Source organism: Branchiostoma belcheri, unplaced genomic scaffold, assembly GCF_001625305.1.
Source record: "Branchiostoma belcheri isolate BF01 breed outbred unplaced genomic scaffold, Haploidv18h27 scaffold37, whole genome shotgun sequence".
NCBI classification, from domain to species: Eukaryota; Metazoa; Chordata; class Leptocardii; order Amphioxiformes; family Branchiostomatidae; genus Branchiostoma; species Branchiostoma belcheri.
In genome coordinates, this window is record NW_017803987.1 from 751718 (window position 1) to 773504 (window position 21787).

Genomic DNA, 21787 nt, shown 5'->3' on the forward strand with positions numbered 1-21787 from the left:
TTTTGTTTGATTTATTTTGTATTACTTGATGTTCTAACTAGATGTACATGTACATGTATAACGTCCATTGACCTGTCTTACTGTATATTTTAAGAAGATTCTTTATTTAGTGGGTTTACACATCCAACGTTTTGGTGACCATCTATTACCTTCTTCAGAGCAACAATGACTGGTTGTTCTGATTCGTACTGCAACTAGGTGTTCTGAACAGTGAAATGTATCTACAGTGTACAATGCGGTCCAAAATGTACAGGAGATGGATACATGTATATACATAATTGTGGTCACACTTGGACTTACTCAATGACTTACCAACCTGATGGGGGCCCGCAAGCCCTCTTCCATAGAGCGTAATCGGCCGTTTTAATTCTATGTAGAGCGTAGATGGACTGCTCTAATTCGACGTAGAGCGTAATTGGCGCATTTTGCGTATACTATTCGCCGTTCTAATTCTATGTAGTGCATTGTAGCCACTTGGAATTTATCGTAAAGCGTAATGTGAAGTTTCCGAATTCAGCGTAGAGCGTTGTCGGGACCCCCCCCCTTGCAGCCCCCCCCCCTTATGAAACTATTGACTGACTTACCGCTGTTTCTGTAGGCACCAGAGGGCCCTCTTCTGTGGTTTCCCGGCGGACCGTACATGTCCATGTCATGAGACCTGCGCCGGCCATGGTGAGGGTTACGGCCGTGGTCCATGATGGTGCCGTAGCCTGAATTGGTCATGCTGACATCATCCCTCCGCATGCCGGCATTGGCCAGTTCAGCTGTGGGGGTCAGAGGTCAAAGGTTAACATTCTGACATGGAATTTTCCATAACCCATGGAAACAACTAAAAGTAATGGACATCACAATGAAGCAATAAAAACATAGACACTGGCCAACGCCTGAAATTTTATGAATGATAGTGGATTCTACAATAAAATTCAACACTTTCTGATGCCAGCTGACTCTAGTAAAGACTAGATCTAACTACAGTCAAAACTGCCCAAGAATTCGAGGACTCTCTTGATCAGGAGGCCGAAAAAATCTGGTCTTTGTTGTGGTCACTTAATGTTTGTATCAGAAGGGAAAATCACGTCACATTGGCCACGTGGTCCTTATGTAGAGCTGGTAACTTGGACAGGCTTGACTGTATCTAATAATATGTATCTCTATAACATGGATAGCTTGGGTACCCAGGAATAACACACGCAATTAGTTTTCAACTACCCAAAAAAAACAAGGAGTTCAGGCTATGGGACTACAAGCTGCACATGTAGAAACCTGCAACAGAAACACAGTACAAGTCATCAGCAACAACCACTGGGCAGCTGTGAAATATTAGACAGAACAGAACAGAACAGAATAGCCTCCAGTTTAATTCTGGACTTCCAGTTTAATTCTGGACTAATTCGCATAACTAATGTAAGAACTATGTAGCAGCCATCAAGGACCCCTTGAGGATTAACCCAATTCTGCAGAATTCTGGAACTGGATCCAGAATTCTGCAGAATTCTGAGAACTGGAGCCAGAATTCTGAGAACTGGAGCCACAGAATTCTGCAGAGTTGGGTTGATCATCAAAGTTCAGCTGCAGAACCATAACAAGCTGCTAGAGGATCCAAAATCTAATCATTTCCGGGTCTCATCAAGACCTACCAACCTACCAAGTATCAAGACAATCCATTTAAGCCTTCTCAAGTTATCGTGTCTACAGATGCACACACACACACACAAACACACACACACACACACACACACACACACACACACACACACACACACGAACATCTCTGAAAACATATTAACCTTCTTGGCGAAGGTAATTAAAATAGAAGTCCAGAATTAAACTGGAGGCTTTACAGACAGCTGGACAGAACTGTGGGGGGGTCACCTGGTGGGAAGCACAGGACATCATAGTCAAAGTCGGAAATATCACTGTCACTGGGCAGTTTCAGCAGGGGTGGGGGGTGGAGGAACTCTTGTCTCGCTTCTGGAAATGATGATGATGATGTAGTGGTACTAAAGACTTATTCACAAAACATGATGATGTCTAGCCTGGGTGCCATCCGATTTGAAACGGGGCTCCTCATATCCATGAATAGTTTCATAAGGTTGGTAAGTCATTGAGTAAAGAGACTCTTTTTACACATCCAAGTGTTCTATTCACAGCTGATGTTTTGGTGACCGTCTGTCACCTTCCTCAGAAAGATTTGGTTCACATTGCACAACATTTGCTGCAATGCAATGTGAACCAGTCAGAATTGCCCTGAGGAAGGTGACAGACGGTCACCAAAACGTCTGCTGTGAATAAAACACTTGGTTGTGTAAAGAGAGTCTCTTTACTCAGGGGTTCCTTTTACTTGCTGGCTTGAAAGAATAGCAAGAGGGCCCTGGTATAAAAAAGGATGGTACCCATTTGAGCTAGAAGATGAAATGGATGGGTAGAAATGGTGGCAAGACATGTTTGGTGTAAAGAGAAGGTTGAGAAAAGTTTGGCACAGTCACCTAAATGTACTCTGGTGAATAAAAGTACAGCCATACTAACTAACTAGGTGGTCACTAGTACAGGTTTGATTGTACTATCCACAAGCACGTCAGCAGAACTTATTGTGCCTGGACGAAACCCCGATTTTTCACATTTTTTTGTTGGATTTTTGGTCAACGTTGCATCAGAATTTTTGCCTGTTGCAGACGATATCTTTTCCAACATGACATTTGGAAACTACAGCTGGAATGTTGACCTTATATACACGAATACAACCTTACATGGGACGTTCTGCCAAAGGTTTCGCGCAGGTGCAGTACGTTCTGTCGACGTGATCTATCCACAGCACTTCGAAATACGGTTCAAGCCTCGTTCTTGATAACAAAACCTCACCTTCGTCCAAAAAGTCGAAGACGCTGGCATGGTGTCCGGGCGCTGTGTTCTTCCTGCGTGTGGGGCTGGGGGGCGGCAGGGCATTCTTGTGCTGGTCCAGCACGTACCAGTGTTGTTCATCGTCCAGTGGGGCAGTCTCCAGGTCCAACAGTACCTACACACAAATCATACATGGTTAGGATCCACTTGCATGAGGGATTAAAGAGGCCATCTACATCAGGGCATTACAACCATCCCTCAACAGAGACGGGGGCGCCACAGACTTTCTGCAACCTATGATCCACTGCTCACGGAGTCACGTGTGTTATCTGCGTGAGGTCACGGAAGCGGTGGATTGTTCATTCCTTGACAAAGACTGGAGTGGTACAGTTGAAAATTTGGGTGAGTCTAATTTCTTGTGTTGGAAATTACAGTTTGAACTTGCTGCATAATGGTTAGGATCCGGTTTACAAAATGCAATGCATGAAACTAGGGAGGTCGCATGGCATAACGGTTGACTCGGAACCTAAACGTCCCGGGTTCGAACCCTGCCATGCCACCGATCTTGTGCCTCTGGAAAAGGCACTTAACACAACTTTCCTCACTTAACTAAAGTGAAATTATTTATGTATGTCTGTGTTGGTGGCGGCATAAAATAAGTTGGAAAAACTTGAGTGTGTCGTCACCATGTATTGTGATGTTGGAATAGGAAAAAAACAAGGAATAATAAATAACCTCTGTGAAAATCTTTGGGTTCAGAACCTGCCAACCCGGTCAAAATGGGTTAAATAAGGTTCGATTGGGTTCCAAGGGTTAAAGTGGGTTCTAGTAAAAATTAGTGAGTTCAGAAATGCCACGGTCCTGTGACTCTGAACCCTCATTAGCGGGTTCACTCAGGGTTAAAACAGGTTCAGCTCGCCCAACCTTCTTAATTGATAACATTTCCTTACCTCCTGGAAATAATGAGAATATCACATGATCTTCACCAAATCGGTGATTGGTGCATTTGTACTGAGAGAACAGTTGGTTCAAAATTTGAATCCAGAAGCCAGTTCTCAGCCAGAGGAACAGGGAAGTCTGCTTTTCTCTCTGTGTTTGTGTCAGTTTTAATCATTCAGGGCAGTTTTCAAGCTAAACTTGTGTAGAGAAATGAAGAAGAGAGGCTTGGTGAAGACAATGGGAAAGTTACAGCATGTATGGAAGAGGGAATACTCAGGAAACGGAGATTCTACTTCAAGGTAAGTTCAACAACCCCCCACCCCCTCAGTGTGAATTTCTTTGAAAACAGGCTACTGTTTGCACATTGAAAAATAGGTAGCATTAGATCAACAAAGTAATAACAACTCAACTGCCAGGCCTTATAAGGAATCTTTCTGAACTATAAATATGTTGAAAAGACCTACATGTATGTTGCTCATGCAGATTAAAAAACAAAGTAGGTTTTTTGATGTAAATAAACTTGTTCAATTTGTGTGTGTATTTTAAGCTGAAAGTATTGTTGTTTGTATTAAATCCAACAAAAAGGTAGGAAATAAGACAATACATACATTGTGTCTTGCATCTTCCCAACAACTTGGATATTTTAGGGCCTCCTTGTTCAGATTCATGCTAGCGCTGTTTTATCAAGACGCTCTAACTTATTGTTACGCGAGACGCCTCTGCAGCATCTGTGATACGTTAGGTGGGGGGGGGCATTCCTGGATGCGCTAAGTGGGTCCTTCCGGGTTCTGTCGGGCTTGTTGCCATGACAACTGCTATTCCCAGGGGTGGGCCAGCGGGTCAAGCCAGGTTCGCTAGCGGGTTCTCCCGGGTTTGTTGCCATGACAACCGCCAATCCCGGGTGCCGCCAGCCGGTTCAGCCGGGTCCGGCCGGAGGGTTAAAGCAGGTTGACAGGGCAGGTTCCCGTGGGTTCAGAACCTGCCCTTCAGAACTCATTTTGACCTGATTTTACTGGGTTAAAATGGCCAGAACCGGCCAAATCGGACCCATTTTGACCCATTAAGAAGGTTCAGGCAGGTTCTCCAGGGTTCATCTGGAGATTGAACTGGGAAAGTTTGGGTTCTCCCGGTTAAAAATCTGACGTGAACCTTAAGGTTATTTTGGGTTCAGGAGGGTTCTGAACCCAAAGATTTTCACAGAGGAAGTACATGTCAAGTATTCGACAAGCAAACCTTCACATTCTATTAAATTTTACCTTCTCTTACCAAGAAGCCATTAGGACACATAGATCTTGATGTGACAGACTGTTAATTTACAAGGCTTAAGGTATTGCTGATCAAAATATTATGATATAAGCAATTCTACAGACAACTGGATTTTTAACAAGCACTCAGACTCCTCCATACATAACCAGACATGCCCATACAAATGTTGTGCCCCCCTCCCCACCAACCTCAGCCTTCTTAAAAATCATATGATTGTACACTTTCATAGACTACAAAATTTCCCAACCCCAAGCCCAACATATAGCTAACCTTCCTAAACATTTCATTGAACATTTCAGCACCATTAAAATGAGGGCCCATCTCTGTTCACAAGCCCCTTCTCCTTGCTTGCACATATGGACCATACACTGGTATCCACACGTATATAATTGATAAGTCATAGACAACAAAATCCTCCGATTCAAAAAATGCAACCCCGTAGCTCGACAATAATCTAACCTTTATGAAACATCATGGCGCAACATGCTGGCCTTTCTCTGTTCACAATTCCCTCCTTGCCTGCACATATGGACCATACAATAGTATCCATAATATTCAATGTGATAACTGGCCATCTTAATGCTTACAAACATACAGTAATAGACTACATAATCTCCAACCTCCTATCCCAACAATTCGCTAAAATTGATGAAACATCAACTTGAAGACGGCCTTTGTTCATATAGTCAACCCCCTTCTACGTGCATGCACATATGGATAATACGCTGCCCATCTACATTGCTGACTATCTTATACCCAACAAACATTCAGTGATAGACTATGAAATCCCCCAGCCTGTAGCCCAACAATAAGCTAACATTTACGAAAAACCATGATTATGACATACATTTAACAACCTATCTTTACATACATTTAACAACCTATCTTTGGTCACAGTCCACTCCTCTTTGCTTACTCATACATGTACATATATACAAACATACAGTCATAGACTATAAAATCCCCCAGCCCCAGAGCCCAACAATATTAAGCTAACCTTTATGAAACATCATAACAATGTCATGTACACTGTACAATCATGTAACAGTCTATCTTTGGTCACAATCCCCTCCTCTTTGCTTGGACATACATGACATTGTACATTGTATTCATCTACATTTAAATTTAGTTATTGCTTACAAACATAGTAAAATCACCCAGCCCCATAGCCCAACAATATTAAGCTAACCTTTATGAAACATCATAACATACATGTCATGTACACTTACATGTAATACTGTACATGTAACAGCCTATCTTTGGTCACAATCCCCTCCTCTTTGCTTGCACATACATGTATGGATCATACACTATTCATCTAGATTTAAATTTGGTTATTGCTTACAAACATACAGTCATAGAATATAAAATCCCCCAGCCCCATAGCCCAAATTACAATAAGCTAACCTTTACGAAATATCCTGACTGAACATGCTGGCCTATCTCTGTTCACAACCCCCTTTTCCTTGCTTGCACATATGGACCATACACTATCCATCTATATTGCCATCCAATCAACCAAAATCATTACCCCCAGTATCCTGACCCTCCCCAATTCCATTAACTGTCCCAGCCACCCAGCCGAGAGGTCACCACCTGTTTCTCCATCCCTCCTTTTCCGTCCACCCTTCTCTCATTCCTTCCTCCCCTCCCTCTCCCTCCTCCCCGAAACCTTGACGTAAACTCGGCCCTACCTGTCCGTACATTTGATTACTAAACAGTTGACTCGTAAACAGGTACGCAGCCAGACGCCATAACATTGGCCTTCTGCCAGGGGCCCGTCACATGACCGTATCCCATCAGCCCCTTCTGTGGGGTCAATCCCGGTGAAAAACACATTTTTTGAGACAACAGTAATGAAGACTTGTTTCTGTATAACATCAATGTTATAGTTTTTGTAAACACTAAATGCTATACAAAAACTAATGGTCTGTTACAAATGGCACCTAATATGCATTTGGCCTTTTCATCAATACAAATACTATGTAGTTAATTTATCTGATGCTAAATGACTATTATTCTGAAGGCTTAATAGTCAATTCAATATTGCTCCTGCAGACTTTCTATTTGTAGCAAATCGATAAAAACATGGTCAGGCCGATCCATCATATACTAAAATGGTTATTGTTAAACCTGTCGGGGCTTATTATTGAAGAGATCTTTTAATACTGTTCCGTATTGGATAACTATCAATAACAGTATTGCAAGGCCAATATATTTGTACCTTAACAACAGAGGTCAATTTTCATTATATTTTATGGAGTACAGTTGTATTGCATAAGTGTTGACATTTGTAAAGATAAAAAAGATGGCTTAATACTATAAAAGTATCAAATCTATAATTAAAAATCTAAGTACAGTAACGTTACATATGAATGTAATTCGACCAACACATGACCTACATGTATCTGCCACTACATATATTATCAAATGTAACGTTAATTGGATATGCAAAAAAGGCAACATCCAAAATATTTTCCTACTAATCAAATACAGCTGCAAACTAAATCAAAGTCTACCTTTTCACTTGCTATACTATGAAATAGACTCCTCTTTTTGTTTCTGTGCCATAATTTCTTTCAACATTTCCTAAAACCACAATGAATGGATATAAATATAATGTTCGTATTTGGTGTCACACTGATGCCATCTACTGACTATCTCTAGTATTGCAGTTGCCTATATCTAAGTATTGTACATGTAACTGCAAGTTATTAAGTCTACAAAATGATGATTTTTGAATAATTGAAAAGGTTGACACTATTTCTGTCCAGTAATGCAAAATTCAACGTTTCTTAATATACTAAATGACTATTTTGGTACCTTATTCTCCTTATTTGAGCAAATTTATCATGAAAAACGGATTTTCTATTATACCTTTTTCATAATGTCTCCTCTGATCAGTACAAATATACATTGTACTGAAAGGCTCAAAGAAAAAGTCATGATGCACAGAACTTTGTAAGCAAGTTTACCAAAGCCAATAAATAACACAACTACACCAATATTTCGGAACAAAAGACCCTCATAAGCAAGTCTAAATCCGTCCCATAGCTGTAAATACTTCATAAATACTGCAAAACAAACCCAGTATATCTACAACAATTTTTATCAACTACATGTACCCAAAGGGTATGTGTTACTATATCACCACATGACTGCAAATGTTTACATCACATGTCCAGTACATGTGACTAGCTACAAAACAATTGATGTACATAAAATATTAGTGACTCAAACCCCACCACAGCTTTTTGTCAGAGGTAATAGAAATCAAAGACAATATATCTGATTGGTTTAACTCAGTACTAGCAGGCCTCAATACATTTTACATGAAAAGAACAGTGCCCTAGATTTTCCATTTGTTATGATCAAAGATTCAAAGCCCCTATTCAGTATGTATAACGTTGTTGCGATGCCTTTGTGCAAGGTGACCCTCAGACACTGCTGCACTTTTCATTTATTATGACTGTGATCATGACGTATATGTTTTCAAAGTATACAACACACTTTTTGGTCTGAAAACAGGATAACTCATAAACTTTCATGGTTTTCATTTACATTGTAATAGTATATAAAACAAGAGACTGAATTCTGGAGAACACAAATGATAAGGAAAATAACATTACCATTAAAAATAATAAATCGGAGCACGCAATTTTGTATACATTCAAAATATAGAGCATTTTCATGAGATGTCATTTGGACACCAATATGGAGGTAGGTGTTATGCAAATCAAGGACACCAACATGGCGGTCAGGTCCCACCTGCTTCATTGTACGAAAAGTGGAAAACACTCTATAGTCTTTCACTACATCTTTTGACATTGACAATCTCTTTCAACGTTGAAAACAACAAATCACCATTGCTGTACAGTTGTAATCAGGTCTAGAATCACCCACCTGAGATTTGAAGTCATCCTGCCAACATTTTATGACTTTGGCACGAACATGAAATTGTTAATACCTCTTCATTTCCTGTTGGTAAGTTATCAGGTCTGGGTTAGGCCACACCAATTTAATTTCTTGGTTAACAGATTTTTCTAGAAAAATAATGGAGCCGGCGGGCAAAAAGAGATTAAAAAAAAAGGCCTACTAGTAGGTATCCTATTATGGCCAAAAATTGTATGATAGGAACCATGAAGTCAACACACCAGGCTGGTTCAAAATTTAAACAATGAAATTTGAACTATTAATGATACCACTGCATTGAAAGATGGAATAATTGTAACAACTAGGAAGAAAAGGACTGTTTTCAACTGTTCAGGGCAAAATATTAGCATTTTGCAGTTGATTCTGACTTTTTTTTTGCAAATCAGAAAAAAATGCATCCTTCTGGTGGAATATGTACGGGACTGGTATAAACCAATAAGTGCATGATTTGTAAACAGGATTTTGGGAAGAAAGGCACCAAAACTGAAATTATTACTTGTCCTTTAATCTTTAGCCCCTTACTTGCGTCTCTTATATAACCTTCTTTCCATTTTGGCTACATCCGCAACAGAAATAGGCTGGCAGGATTCATACCTGACTGTGATTTTGTGACCTTTACAATGTTTGTTCAGTTTGACTGCTCTGCATTGATTTGGAGTATTAACCTGCCCCCTACTGCCTGGCTCCAGAACAAATCCAAATTTCATGCCATAAAGCTAACACAGCAGGGATAAGGTTAAACTGTCATAACAACACAGATTACTGGTAGTTTGACCCCGTATAGACCCCAGGCTGCCTCTTTGATGCATCTTACACCCTCTTTTGTTAGAAAAAGGCCAGACCGTCTCCCTGAGGGTTGGTTCCATTATCAAGCATGGCCATTTGGCACGCATCATTTTACCCTGTGGATTTGCTTCACCCACACATTCCTCATTCTCCATTCTTCTAGTAATAACAACACGACTCTTAAGCCCATATATGGGAAAAAATGTGTACAAAATGCTACAAAAAATGGCATTTCTTGTATTCTTGTTTTTTCTTCCACACAAAAAATATTTCTTCTGGAAGCAAATTTTTCTGTATGCCAGAAAGAGAATTTGACCACAATTTTTTCTTAAGGAACTTTTTCTTGCAGTAAGATTATCTTTCTTATAGGTTTATAAGAAACCTTGATTACTTCCAGAATCTTATTCTTACAGTAAGATATTTTCTATGCATTTTCATGATGCAGACAATTGTTCTAATACAAAGACTACGGTTCCCCATATACATGTATAAGGCCAAAATTCTATTAGCCTGGAAGTTATTATTCTTTCAAGATTTTTGTTCTTGCCCCAAGAACACTACATTTTTATTGGGTAGAATCTATCTCACGCTGAGAATATCTTTCTTTTATCAAGACCAAAATTCTTGTTACCTAATGAAATAGATTCTTTCCTCTTAAAATTTATGTTCTTATACTATATAATTATACTTAAAAGTTTAATCTTTTTTGTCATTGTTAAACCCTGCTCCATAATTTCTAAATCCAAAAAAACCAAAGGTTTAGAGTTCAAAGCAGGTTTTAGAGTTTGAGGGCAGGCGAAGACTTTCACCAACTTGATGCCATTTTTTTTACTTTTGATATGATAATCATACCTTGTGGAGTATCAACATGGCAATCAATAAAAGATAAACCTAAAGATAGCTTGCTGAATATCAAGACACAAAGAGTCAGTACTTGTTCAAAAGATAATATCCTCACATTGCTAACTAAAGGCCACCATTACTTTGATTGAGAAGTTTGCAACTTTAATTTCAAGGTTTTCTGGTATCAATAATCAATGACCAGTTCATCAGGAGATACATGGCAATAGAAGGATGTCTCATAGATGTCTGTCTAGGGACGTCTTGTTGAATTATTCAATAGCACTTCATGATAGTGACATGTGTAGAGTGGACTGGAAGGACCAATGAAGACTGTGACTGTTGCAATGTGTGTCTTTCTGTGTCAATTTCTGTTTTGAAATGCCAGGGATTGAAATACTGGGTACATGTGCATGCACCTTACTGTGCATGCACCCCAAATTGGAGCTGTGCACCCAATTTGTTTTCTGTGAGTGCACCAGTGCACCCAAATGTTTTGAAATTTGTAGGTTTACGTATGTAATTAACATATCAAATGTATAAGTACTACAACAATTTTAATTTTTCTGCCACTTTGATATTAAGAATATGCTACATATTAATGTACTACTACTGTAGTATACAGCATATTATTTATTCTTAACATCAAAGTGGCAGAAAAATTAAAATTGTTGTTGTAGTACTTTTCTTTAGAAATGAAACACGATAAGTTTTTGCTGAATCATATATACATTGTACTACTAATTATTTTTTTGTATGGTGTACCAACAATTTTTTGGTGCACCCAATTTTTTTAGGTTTGCTGTACCAGTGCACCTATTCCCAAAATGAATTTCGAGCCCTGTCAGTATTGTTAAATGTAAGATTCTGATCTAAAACTCCCTACTAACCTCCTACTGTTCTCAATTTTCAAACATTCCCTCTTTGGTAACTACGCACAATGAGCCACATGACTCAGCTATAAACAGTAATAATTTATCCTATTGCGTACTTACAGCAAATCAGAGCTGACCTAATACCCCATTGTGGCTTACAAGTGATGGCATTTCAATCCAGACTGCATAACAATGATAAAAATACTGCCAAAACCCATACGGCATAGACATTTTGATTACTGCCGTAAAATACCGACGTCTAGTTTGTCGCGTACGTTTCCAGATCGCATGTCGGAACGGTAAGCCTTTCCTGTTTGCCATGCGTCGGATGTTGTCATTGACGCACACGGGGTTGGTGATCGTGACGGCACTTGACACCAAACTTAATCACAGGCTAGAGGACAGTTGAAATATGAGGCTAGCGTGACGACTTCTTGGCACCAGTTTCACAATCTGTGCTGCCTCCTGTTTATCTCAGGTCTCTCTTTGTCACATCCTTAAACATATACGTCTTTATCTGTAACTGTATCTGTATAGCCGGTATCCTTCGGCGTTACACACTAGCTTCACAGGCACACGGCGTGGTGGCAGCTGGCTACATTACACTGATTGACTTGTTACACCTAACCCTTGAACATCTAACTCTAGACATTGTTTAAAGCTATCTAATGCCCCTACTGTACTTGGTGACAGCGCTGTATGACATAGATGTGGGCATAGATCCTACCCAGTCGCTCTCATTAGATACAGTTAATATACAGATAATCAAACCGTCTTATAAGGCGACACAAATTGGCAATGCAAAATTTTCTTGTTTTCCGAATTTACAAAAAAAAAAACACTGAGCTAGAAATCTTAGAAGATCAACATGAAAACAGATTATGAGGGGAAAATTTTAACCTTCATAAAATATATTCAGTTTCAAAACAAAAATTATGTCAGACGTTTGCCTCACATATCTTCTGTTTTCATGATGTCTTAAACTAAAATTAGACATAAAATTCCACGTAGAGATATCTGTGAAACAATGAAAATTCATGTGGCGTGAAGAAAATAATCTTAGTTTTTTAGTTTTTTTCAACCCATTAGACCTGGAGGCATAAAAAATGTTTGACCACAAACTCGATCAGTATGCATGACTGACATGGCTGATGTAGAAATATATGACATTTCTGAGAACTCCATTATACAGTAAGAATAGGTGTATGGGGAGGGTGAATGGGAATACCTTCATCTCAAGGCTGTAAATAAAATGTAGGATGGAGACAGCAAGAAACTCCTCGTAGGAAATGATGAAATATTTCAGATTACAAAATGGGAAAGAGAAGAAAAGCAAAGGATAGGGAAAGACTAAAGAAGGGAAGTATAGAAGTGATAGAAAGCAAAGAATGAATCACAGAAAAGGAAGGATAAAGGAAGTGAAGAAAATAGAACGGGATGAGGGCAGGGGAAAATGTAGAAAGATGGAAGGAAGGAGGTACACATCGGGAACAGGGAGAAAAGGAGGCACAGAAGGAAAGATAAGAGAAGAGAAAACAGGAGGCAGTAGGTGAATTGTCTATGGGAGAAAGTATAAAATGCAACAAATATTCCTACAGAATACAAAATTAGAATAACATTTAGGAACAAGACTGTGGATTCTGTGATTGGTTTATAACTAAAGGTCAATTTCAACATGCCCTGGAGGGACACCTAACTGCAAGCTTACAAAATGTCAACATTACCTCGGTAAAGCCGTAAAGGAAAGGTGAACAGCAACAGTGGATTTAACATTAGATGGAATTAAGTACAGGAAAAGGTTAGGTTACTGGACTTATACTTGGGAATTTGCAATGCCATAGAAGCCGACTGTTAACAAATGCTGAATCTATTTCCAATGCTTATATAACATTTAGTAACAACTGGTTAAGCTGGGTATACCAGTACATCTGGCTGACAAGAAAAGTACTTTAAACTAAAAGTATTAAGGGATATATGATATGCACATAATTCAAGAGTTTTAGCAAATATGCATACGTAAGAGTTTTAGTAAATTTGCATGCGTAATGAATTATACCTTAGAATGTTTCATATTTCTCAAATAACCAAACAATGAATGGATTTTCTAAGATTTGATATAATCTTGGTTAAGGAGATACAAGAAAGGGTCTTTGCTGGCTACCAAAACACCGCTCGGGGCAAAATAGGCGAAAAATCGATTCCAGACCTCAGACTAGTTACATTCTGATTCCGGTCATGTTTTTATTAACTCAGACATTGGAGAGTACGGTCCGACTGTCAGAGGTGAAGTTTGGATCACGGTCAAATGACTGCAGCTGCAGCCACGGCCAAGAAAAATTGGCTATCATATGACAGGCTAACCTCCATCAGGAACTCTATTACCGCTGGATGGGGGCTGCATTTCAACTACTTTTCCATGGGTTCTTGGAAAACCGCAAGGTCTAGAAAAAAAATGGTGTGTTTCCTGTTTCCCAACTGACCCTAGAAAAACTGCCGACCCTATCCTTTTTTGGATGGACCTCTGCAAGGACAAGAATTTTTTTGAGCTCCATGATCTGGATGGGGGCTGCATTTCAACTACGGATACCCTGACTTTTCCATGGGTTCTTGGAAAACCGCAACGTCTAGGAAAAAAAATCTTGTGTTTCCTGTTTCCTGACCGACCCTAGAAAAACTAGCCTTTTTTTGGGTGGACCCCTGCAAGGACAAGAATTTTTTGAGCTCCAAGATCTGAAACCTCAGTGATGAAATGTTGTCCTCATACAACTTTGCTAAACTGTATTGTATAAGTTGGATCACTAGAGATAGCCTAAGTCTGATAAAAAAAGAAAGAAAAAAAGATTAATAAAAGATAGTCCCTACCTACAAACCCTAATTTTTTCAACTCCGAAACACTGAAACAGGAAACACAACACTTCTTTCCTAGGTCTAAGTAAGGTTTAAGTGAGATGACACCGTGAAAAGAGAGGGCTGTGAGTAAAACTTGATTGTGTTGTGATTTATGTCATACCTAGGTCATGATAACATTCGATACAGGTGTACAGACCAGTGTGATAGTTCTAACAGTTATCACACCGGCTTCCAAAAGTTCCATGGAATAACTTCAATGTTCAATTTTGCATGTTTTGCTTTAAAATAATTTCAATATCTGATTATGTTGGTCATGGAATATGTGCTACCTAACTTTCAGCACCATGGACAGAGTCAATAAACTCATTACAACTTAGAAGTTATGGTGCCAATTTAAAGAAGACTACATAGATATAGCCTGGATTATGTGCATGTAGGTCTACTTTTAGCAATGAGATGTCATTAAATGAGTACTGAATAACTTTCAGTACCAAGGACAGAGTCAATGACCCAATGCAAGCTTAGAAGTTGTACAGTCACCACAGAAATTGAGTACCAATTAAAAAGAAACACACAGACATAGCCTACATGTGGTGCATGTAGGTCTAATTTTAGCAATGTGATGGTCATTAAAAGAAAGCTACCTAACTTTCAGTACCAAGGACAGAGTCAATTAAGCCATTACAGCTAAGAAGTGATGGCATAAGGGGCAACTTTGAGTAGCACTAAAGCTTAGCCAGTGTGAGATAAATAGAGAATCATAGCACTCTGCTATAGAGGCTTAGAGACAGAGTCGTTGTCCCACAATTTTACATACCGGCTGTGCTTAACTGCAATGTGCATCGTAAAACGGGTGCAATGACTCTTCAAGCTTTTCTGTAACAGTATGTATTACACACTATGGCATAACCGGTTTCTTCAGTGCTATCATCTACATTTTAGCCAAATAATAATCATACATGTATAAGGTAGTGTTCAAAATTCCACTTCCATGGAATCTTTGGAAACGAAGCCAAATCAAACCACTGCATCGAAAAACTGTAACAACTACGAAGAAAAGTACTTTCCTCAACTGTTGGGAGCAAAATATGAGCATGTTTGAGTTGATTCAGAACCAGAATCTTTTTTTTTTCAAATCAGAAAAAAATGAAGAGGTGAATATGAGAACCAATGAATAAAATGGTGTGAAAAATTCCATGTATGAGTCCAACATCACCCTATAATGCCCTGCTGTTTTGAATGTTTTGATAATAAAGCTACCTCCCATCCAAATTTCATGACCCTAGCATGTCCAGATTGCGAGATATCAAAACCGGAAGTTGTGCTACAATACCAAGGGAAGCCACTAGGAGGCCCAAAATCTCATCATTTCCAGTTTTCGCCACACCCTACCAACACACCAAGTATAAAACCCATCCATCCAGCTGTTCTTGAGTTATCTTGTTGACTAACAGACGGACAGAAGGACAGAAGGACAAACGCAACTGAAAATATGACCCCCATGACATCGAGTTTTTATAACTAAAGATAAAATGAGTTTTTACCAGATAAAATGGACTATGTTTCCTCCTTTTCCATTACCCTTCAATGGAGCATGCAGTTTTCATTACTATTTTTAAGGTCTACAAGAACTCTTTTAGAATGTTGATAGGATGATACCTATTCATCACAGTCACTCTCCCATCCTTTAACCGGAAAACTTTTATCAAAAACGGTATGGAATTTGTAAAGCGTGGTTTAGAATACACATCAATGGAAAATCCTGCATTGATGCGCAAGTCTTCTGTTATACTAAGGAATTGTTATTGTTCAAATGCATGGACAGAATACATATGAATCAAGTACAACAGATTTGAATATATCTTTACATGCAATGATTCGCACAATGCAAAAATAAGTAAATACATAAAAGACTCCTTTGTTAGAAAAAATACTGAAACTATAATATCTAAGACTTATGCTAGCCCTTGTTGTTTGAGTAATTAGGATAATATTATACATGTATTAGGTTTTATTCTAGATTAGGTCTTATTCCATACATTTCTTTTTTTTTAAATACTTTGCCATACATTGTACCATGTGCAATTGTCGCGCAATAAAGATTTTATATATACTAGTAGTAGTACTAGTATTTGACATAGCTGTGTTCCACCCAAGTGCTTAAACACTTAATTTATGGCCGAGTCATAGTGCTCTCAAAGTCGTGTCCTTGTCATGTAGAGGACAACTTGATGGAAGGATCAGACAATTCCACTTAACGCACGCCCAGAGACTGACAACAGACTCAGCCTTGATACGTCAGGGCTGGAAATACTGGGTGCATGTGCACCTTAGTGCACCCAAATTTGGAGCTGTGCACCCAATTTTTTTTCTGTGGGTGCACTGGTGCACTCAAATATTTTGGTAGGTATTTTTGTACATATTAAACGTATAATACAGGATATTCTTGGCATCTAAGTGTCAGAAGAATAATGAAATTATCTTTGTTTAAAATGTTAAAGTTAGCTGCATGCCATTTCAGATTCAAGCTAAGAAGAGGAGCAGTAAGATCTGTAATTAGGTTATGTTTTATATGGTCCACCCAAAAAAATTTTTGTGCACCCAATTTTTTTGGTTGGGTGCACCACCTATTCCCAAAAATGAATTTGGAGTCCTGTACGTTGGAGAAGGTTAAACATCCACTGGCAGGTAACATACCATATTATACAGAATTATTCAAACAACTAGATAAGTTTCTGAGCATTCTCCGTCACTGGTGAAAGATAGTGGATGCTATCTGGAACATCTGACTATACAGAGACGTTATCAAGCTATTTGAATTATTTTGTAGACTGTAGCTAGATTTCTGTTCAGTTCAGTTATTTTGGGAAGGCCACCTATGACCTATCTCCAGACATCTCTTTCTAGCATGCATATGGCGGCCGATGGGTAAAAGTCAATCAGTCCAACTTCCTCATCTAATACTTTCTGCCTTGTCCATTCATATTCATCGTTATGGTGCTCATATCGTTTTCCAGACATCCTTTTACATTTTTCACATAACAAGATAGCAGATTTGCCTCCCTGCATGTGCAAAACTGAAGAATTACAAGTATAATACCGTTAAGTCTATCCAGTAAGACTGTTCTAGGACATTCTTGTCTACTTTGCACCAATAGTTAGGGCTGATTTTTAGGGTACCACCCATAAAATCAAGGACTCATCTTGGGGCTTGTTTCTGCAATTTTAAATACCCAAAGTATGAAATGCTGATTTAAATGTGCTAAATTGTAAAGCAGTATGTGTCATACAGATTGCCTTATTCAGAATATTTCCAATTTTGCTGTCCTGAAATCGCATTGGATGCCTTTAAGAATATCTTCGATAAAAACATAATTCTGTATTGCTGACAGAATGTTTGATTAAAACTCTAGCATGATTCACACGCATGTAATCATCCTTGTTGTTAATATGTCACAATAAATGTGATAGATAATTGTGCCATTCCATTTTTATTGTTAATACGTCATGTGAATATGATGGATAAACCTCAGTAGTACTGTAACACTTTCATATCATAACGTATCACGTAAATGCTCATTTGTAAAATCAGCACGGAATATATTATGAATGTGCTCAAAAAAAGACTATTTTTTCAATACCATTTTTTTTCCAATTTCAAGCCTCAGTATTTCAGTGCAAGCACGTCTAACCCTCGGAAGACGGTGAAAAACAGACGATAAACTGGATGAATGTGCTCAAAAAAGGACAATTATTACATTTTTTCAATACCATATTTTTCTCAATTTCAAGCCTCAGTATTGCAGTGCAAGCACGTCTAACCTTCGGAAGACAGGGAAAAACAGATGATAAACCGGACGAATGTGCTCCAAAAAAAAAGGACAATACTACTTTTTCAATACCATATTCTTTTCTCAATTTCAAGCCTCAGTATTGAAGTGCAAGCACGTCTAACCCTCAAAAGACGGTGAAAAACAGATGATAAACCGGATGAATGTGCTCGAAAAACGACAATAATATTTTTTTCAATACCATATTTCTTTCAATTTCAAGCCTCAGTATTGCAGTGCAAGCACGTCTAACCCTCAGAAGACGGGGAACAACAGACGATAAACCGGATGAATGTGCTCAAAAAAGGACAATAATATTTTTTCAATACCATATTTTTTTTCAATTTCAAGCCTCAATATTGCAGTGCAAGCACGTCTAACCCTCGGAAGACGGGGAACAATAGATGATAAACCGGATGAATGTGCTCAAAAAAAGGACAATAATATTTTTTCAATATCATATTTTTTTTAATTTCAAGCCTCAGTATTGCAGTGCAAGCATGTCTAACCCTCGGAAGACAGGGAACAACAGACGATAAACCAGACAGTGAGTGAGTGAGTCATACAAGCAAAACCAGAAAGCCATCGGGTACAATGTTAGGAAATTCACAAATTTGCATGAACTAGATCCCTCTCATAACAAGATCTTGGCTTGAATTCTTCCACTGTTGCTTTGTTATAAATTGTGGTTGCAAGATGATATTGACTTTGTCAATGACCTTGTACTTGTGATTAAAGCACAATGTCGCCCGACGGACATGTTCAAAAAGGGCAACCTGGCAAAGCCTCAAAGGACAGCAAATCTTTTCAGAAATAAAATGTACATCACCGCACAGATTACAACTGAGAGATATAAAGCATGGCTATCGGTATGAGTTAGAGGTAGCTTTGTGTGATTCAACGATGCATATATACAATACTGAGTTATTGCCCAGCCAAGCTACCCCAATAACACACTGACGTAAAGAATTTTTAAAAGCAGGTCACAAGATTTCCATTATGTAATTACAGGCCCAAAGCTATTAATTTGTGGATAGCATGTAAAGAAGGAACATGATATTTAACATGAATAATTTATTGTTGTAATATCTAACCTAGGACTGTACTTTTTGTCTCTGATTCTTCTGAGGAAGAGATATTTTGAGATGATGGTAGAAAGAATTGAAATGACAGACATCAACAATCATCATCATATATAATATATCACAGTCATAACATTCAGTTATGTCCATGCATTAACAACATAGTCTACTCTGTGTCCATACATGTAGATATCATGGAGTTTGAATTTAAATCAAGCAAGCAACATTCAGAGTCACTTTCAAAGGAATTATCTGGGAATTTCCAGCTTCCCCACCACAAAACATAATTCCAGATATACCAAACTGAGAAAACTGAACAATTTGTAAACAGTTCTCTGCCAACAGCTAACTCTTTCCTTTTATATATTTTTCCTCTTAATTCTTCAAAAGCCATAACCTAACAAGACAACTTACTACAGTTGTATTTCTTTAAGATAGCAATAGATATCTTTGCCAGGGATAAAGGATTGCAACGTCCATCGATAAGGTCTTTTATTACACCATAGTGATAGTTTCCAACTATTGTAGCAGGCTCATTGTAGACCTAGAACCCAAATATTTTTGTGCATAGGAAAAAAAAATCTAGGTAACAAGAGCACAGAACAGTAATTGAAGCATCAGACTACGACTGTCTATCAGACAATGAAATCCAAAATATTACAAATGTATGGTGACAAGTTACGGCAATGTTGTGGTTAGGGTAGGGTTGTTGACTCAAGGTTCTAGGCTTGAATCCTTGACAAGTTTCAGTATTTTGCCCTCAGGAAAGACACTTTACACCTATTTCCTGACTGGACTCAGGTGAAAACGAGTACCTAGCTTCAGTTAGGGATCTCCTCTCAGACATAAAGCCGGAGGTCCTGTGTTTGAGGAGAGCCACACATCAAACACATTAAAGATCCTACCACTCTTATTGCAAAAGGATCCTTCCCAGTGTGAGTGGTTCAAACCTTACAGTCTTGCCTCTGGGTTGACATCTTGAAAAGGTGATAGTTACCAGTGTCATGTCAATCCTTCCACAAAAAATGTCTGGTTAAGGTAGATAGATATATACTATTAGATAAGTATTTTTCATACCTTTCCACCAGCCACAAAATTCAAGGCTGCGAGGATGTACTCCTTAGTGACGAACGTAATCGGCGGCAACATCTCTCCTTCACCTTAAACTATCACGCACAAGAAGGTGAAGAAATCTTCAAGACAAGGAGTAGCTCTTATCTTAAGTCAGCCTCCAAACGAGTGGTTCTTGAGAGAGGAAACAGCAGAACTAGCCGGAAGAAGCTAGATGAAGCTGGTACCAGATCAGGAAAATGTGGCCTTTCCTATGCAGGCCTACACACGGTCTGATGTAAAGAGATGGGAATGTCGTGATTGTCTAGAGGGGTTGCTCTAACATTGCTAATGCATACCCTCTACTATGTAATTCATGCCTTCATCTTGGCAGGGAGCCAGCAGCACGTCAGCCCTACTTCCTGTCTAACTGCCATCTTATTACATAAAATTTGAATCCAAACCCGACCAATCAGGAAGCCGCAGAACAGTCTAGAATGCTGGGAGCTGTGCTGTGATTGGCCGGTCAAAGAGGAGACAATATCTTCCTCTTGGAGATTTTATGTAGTCATGTCATGCAGGCTTATACTGTTGCTGTATGTTTGTAGGAAGTTTACAGTACAAGAAATAGTAAATGTCATCACTAACATTAACAGGAACAGTTTTAGAAAGGGCAGTGGACCTTACACAAATCTTTCGTCAGGAAGAGATGATAAAATGGGCTTTGGGACAAAGATTGTCCAGAAGGGCTGGGGAAATGCAATAAGACAAAAAGTGGAAGTGATCTCAAACCAGTTAAGCTCAAGTGAATTCAATAAACAGTTTAGCTACTCTTTCACTGGTTGTGACAGAAAAGACAGACGCTATGTACAGGATTGTACCCACTGGGAAATTCTCTTGCTATAATGCCAACAGTTGCCAACAATGTAGAAAACAAAAACAAGCTACACATACTAGTAACAACTGCTTGCTATTATGTTATAATTTAATAAAAGCGACCTGCTTTCTTCCATTATGAAAATGTTTGAAAATTTTGCACGTAAGGTACATGAGTAATAACAGATAACCAAAGTACTGTATGCCAAAATTATATAAAGCGGAAAATTTGGAGATGTTCCAAGAAGCTTCAATGATGTTGCATTTATTGAATTTCTCAGTACTCACACCATAAGTGTCACCTTTCAAATTACGACATGATTCCCCTCAACTTTAGTACGATATTGCAGAGCTTTCATCTTCAAACAGTCAATCCTGGCGACTTCAAAGTGTCCAAGTCTATCCCAGTAAGCTCAGCCCATTTCCTGCCAATTTCTTGATTCCAGGAAGTAATATCACCTAAAATAGGAACCCAGTGGTTGGCTATTTCACCACTCAATCAACGATGCAGAGAGGGTGTACGTGGCAGGAAACAGAGTGGTCAATTACCGGTATATCACAACCACAAAGACTCAGGACTTACAATAAAATGAAAAAAAAAACATAAAAAAGGAGCTACGCT

The 21787-nt window shown here is 38.7% G+C and overlaps 1 protein-coding gene across 14 annotated transcripts in view; it reads right to left on the reverse strand.

The window, feature by feature from the left end:
* LOC109476288 (regulating synaptic membrane exocytosis protein 1-like) overlaps positions 1 to 21787 on the reverse strand; it is a 169326-nt gene that overhangs the window by 37711 nt on the left and 109828 nt on the right. For 13 of the 14 annotated variants that reach the window (XM_019777187.1, XM_019777192.1, XM_019777188.1 and 10 more), the window contains 3 exons: positions 2860 to 3013; positions 1873 to 1971; positions 585 to 764 (listed from right to left, as the gene is read on the reverse strand). In XM_019777187.1, coding sequence (XP_019632746.1) covers positions 585 to 764; positions 1873 to 1971; positions 2860 to 3013 — 433 coding nt within the window. The remainder of the gene's footprint in view (positions 1 to 584; positions 765 to 1872; positions 1972 to 2859; positions 3014 to 21787) is intronic. The other variant, XM_019777189.1, reaches the window with a different exon arrangement.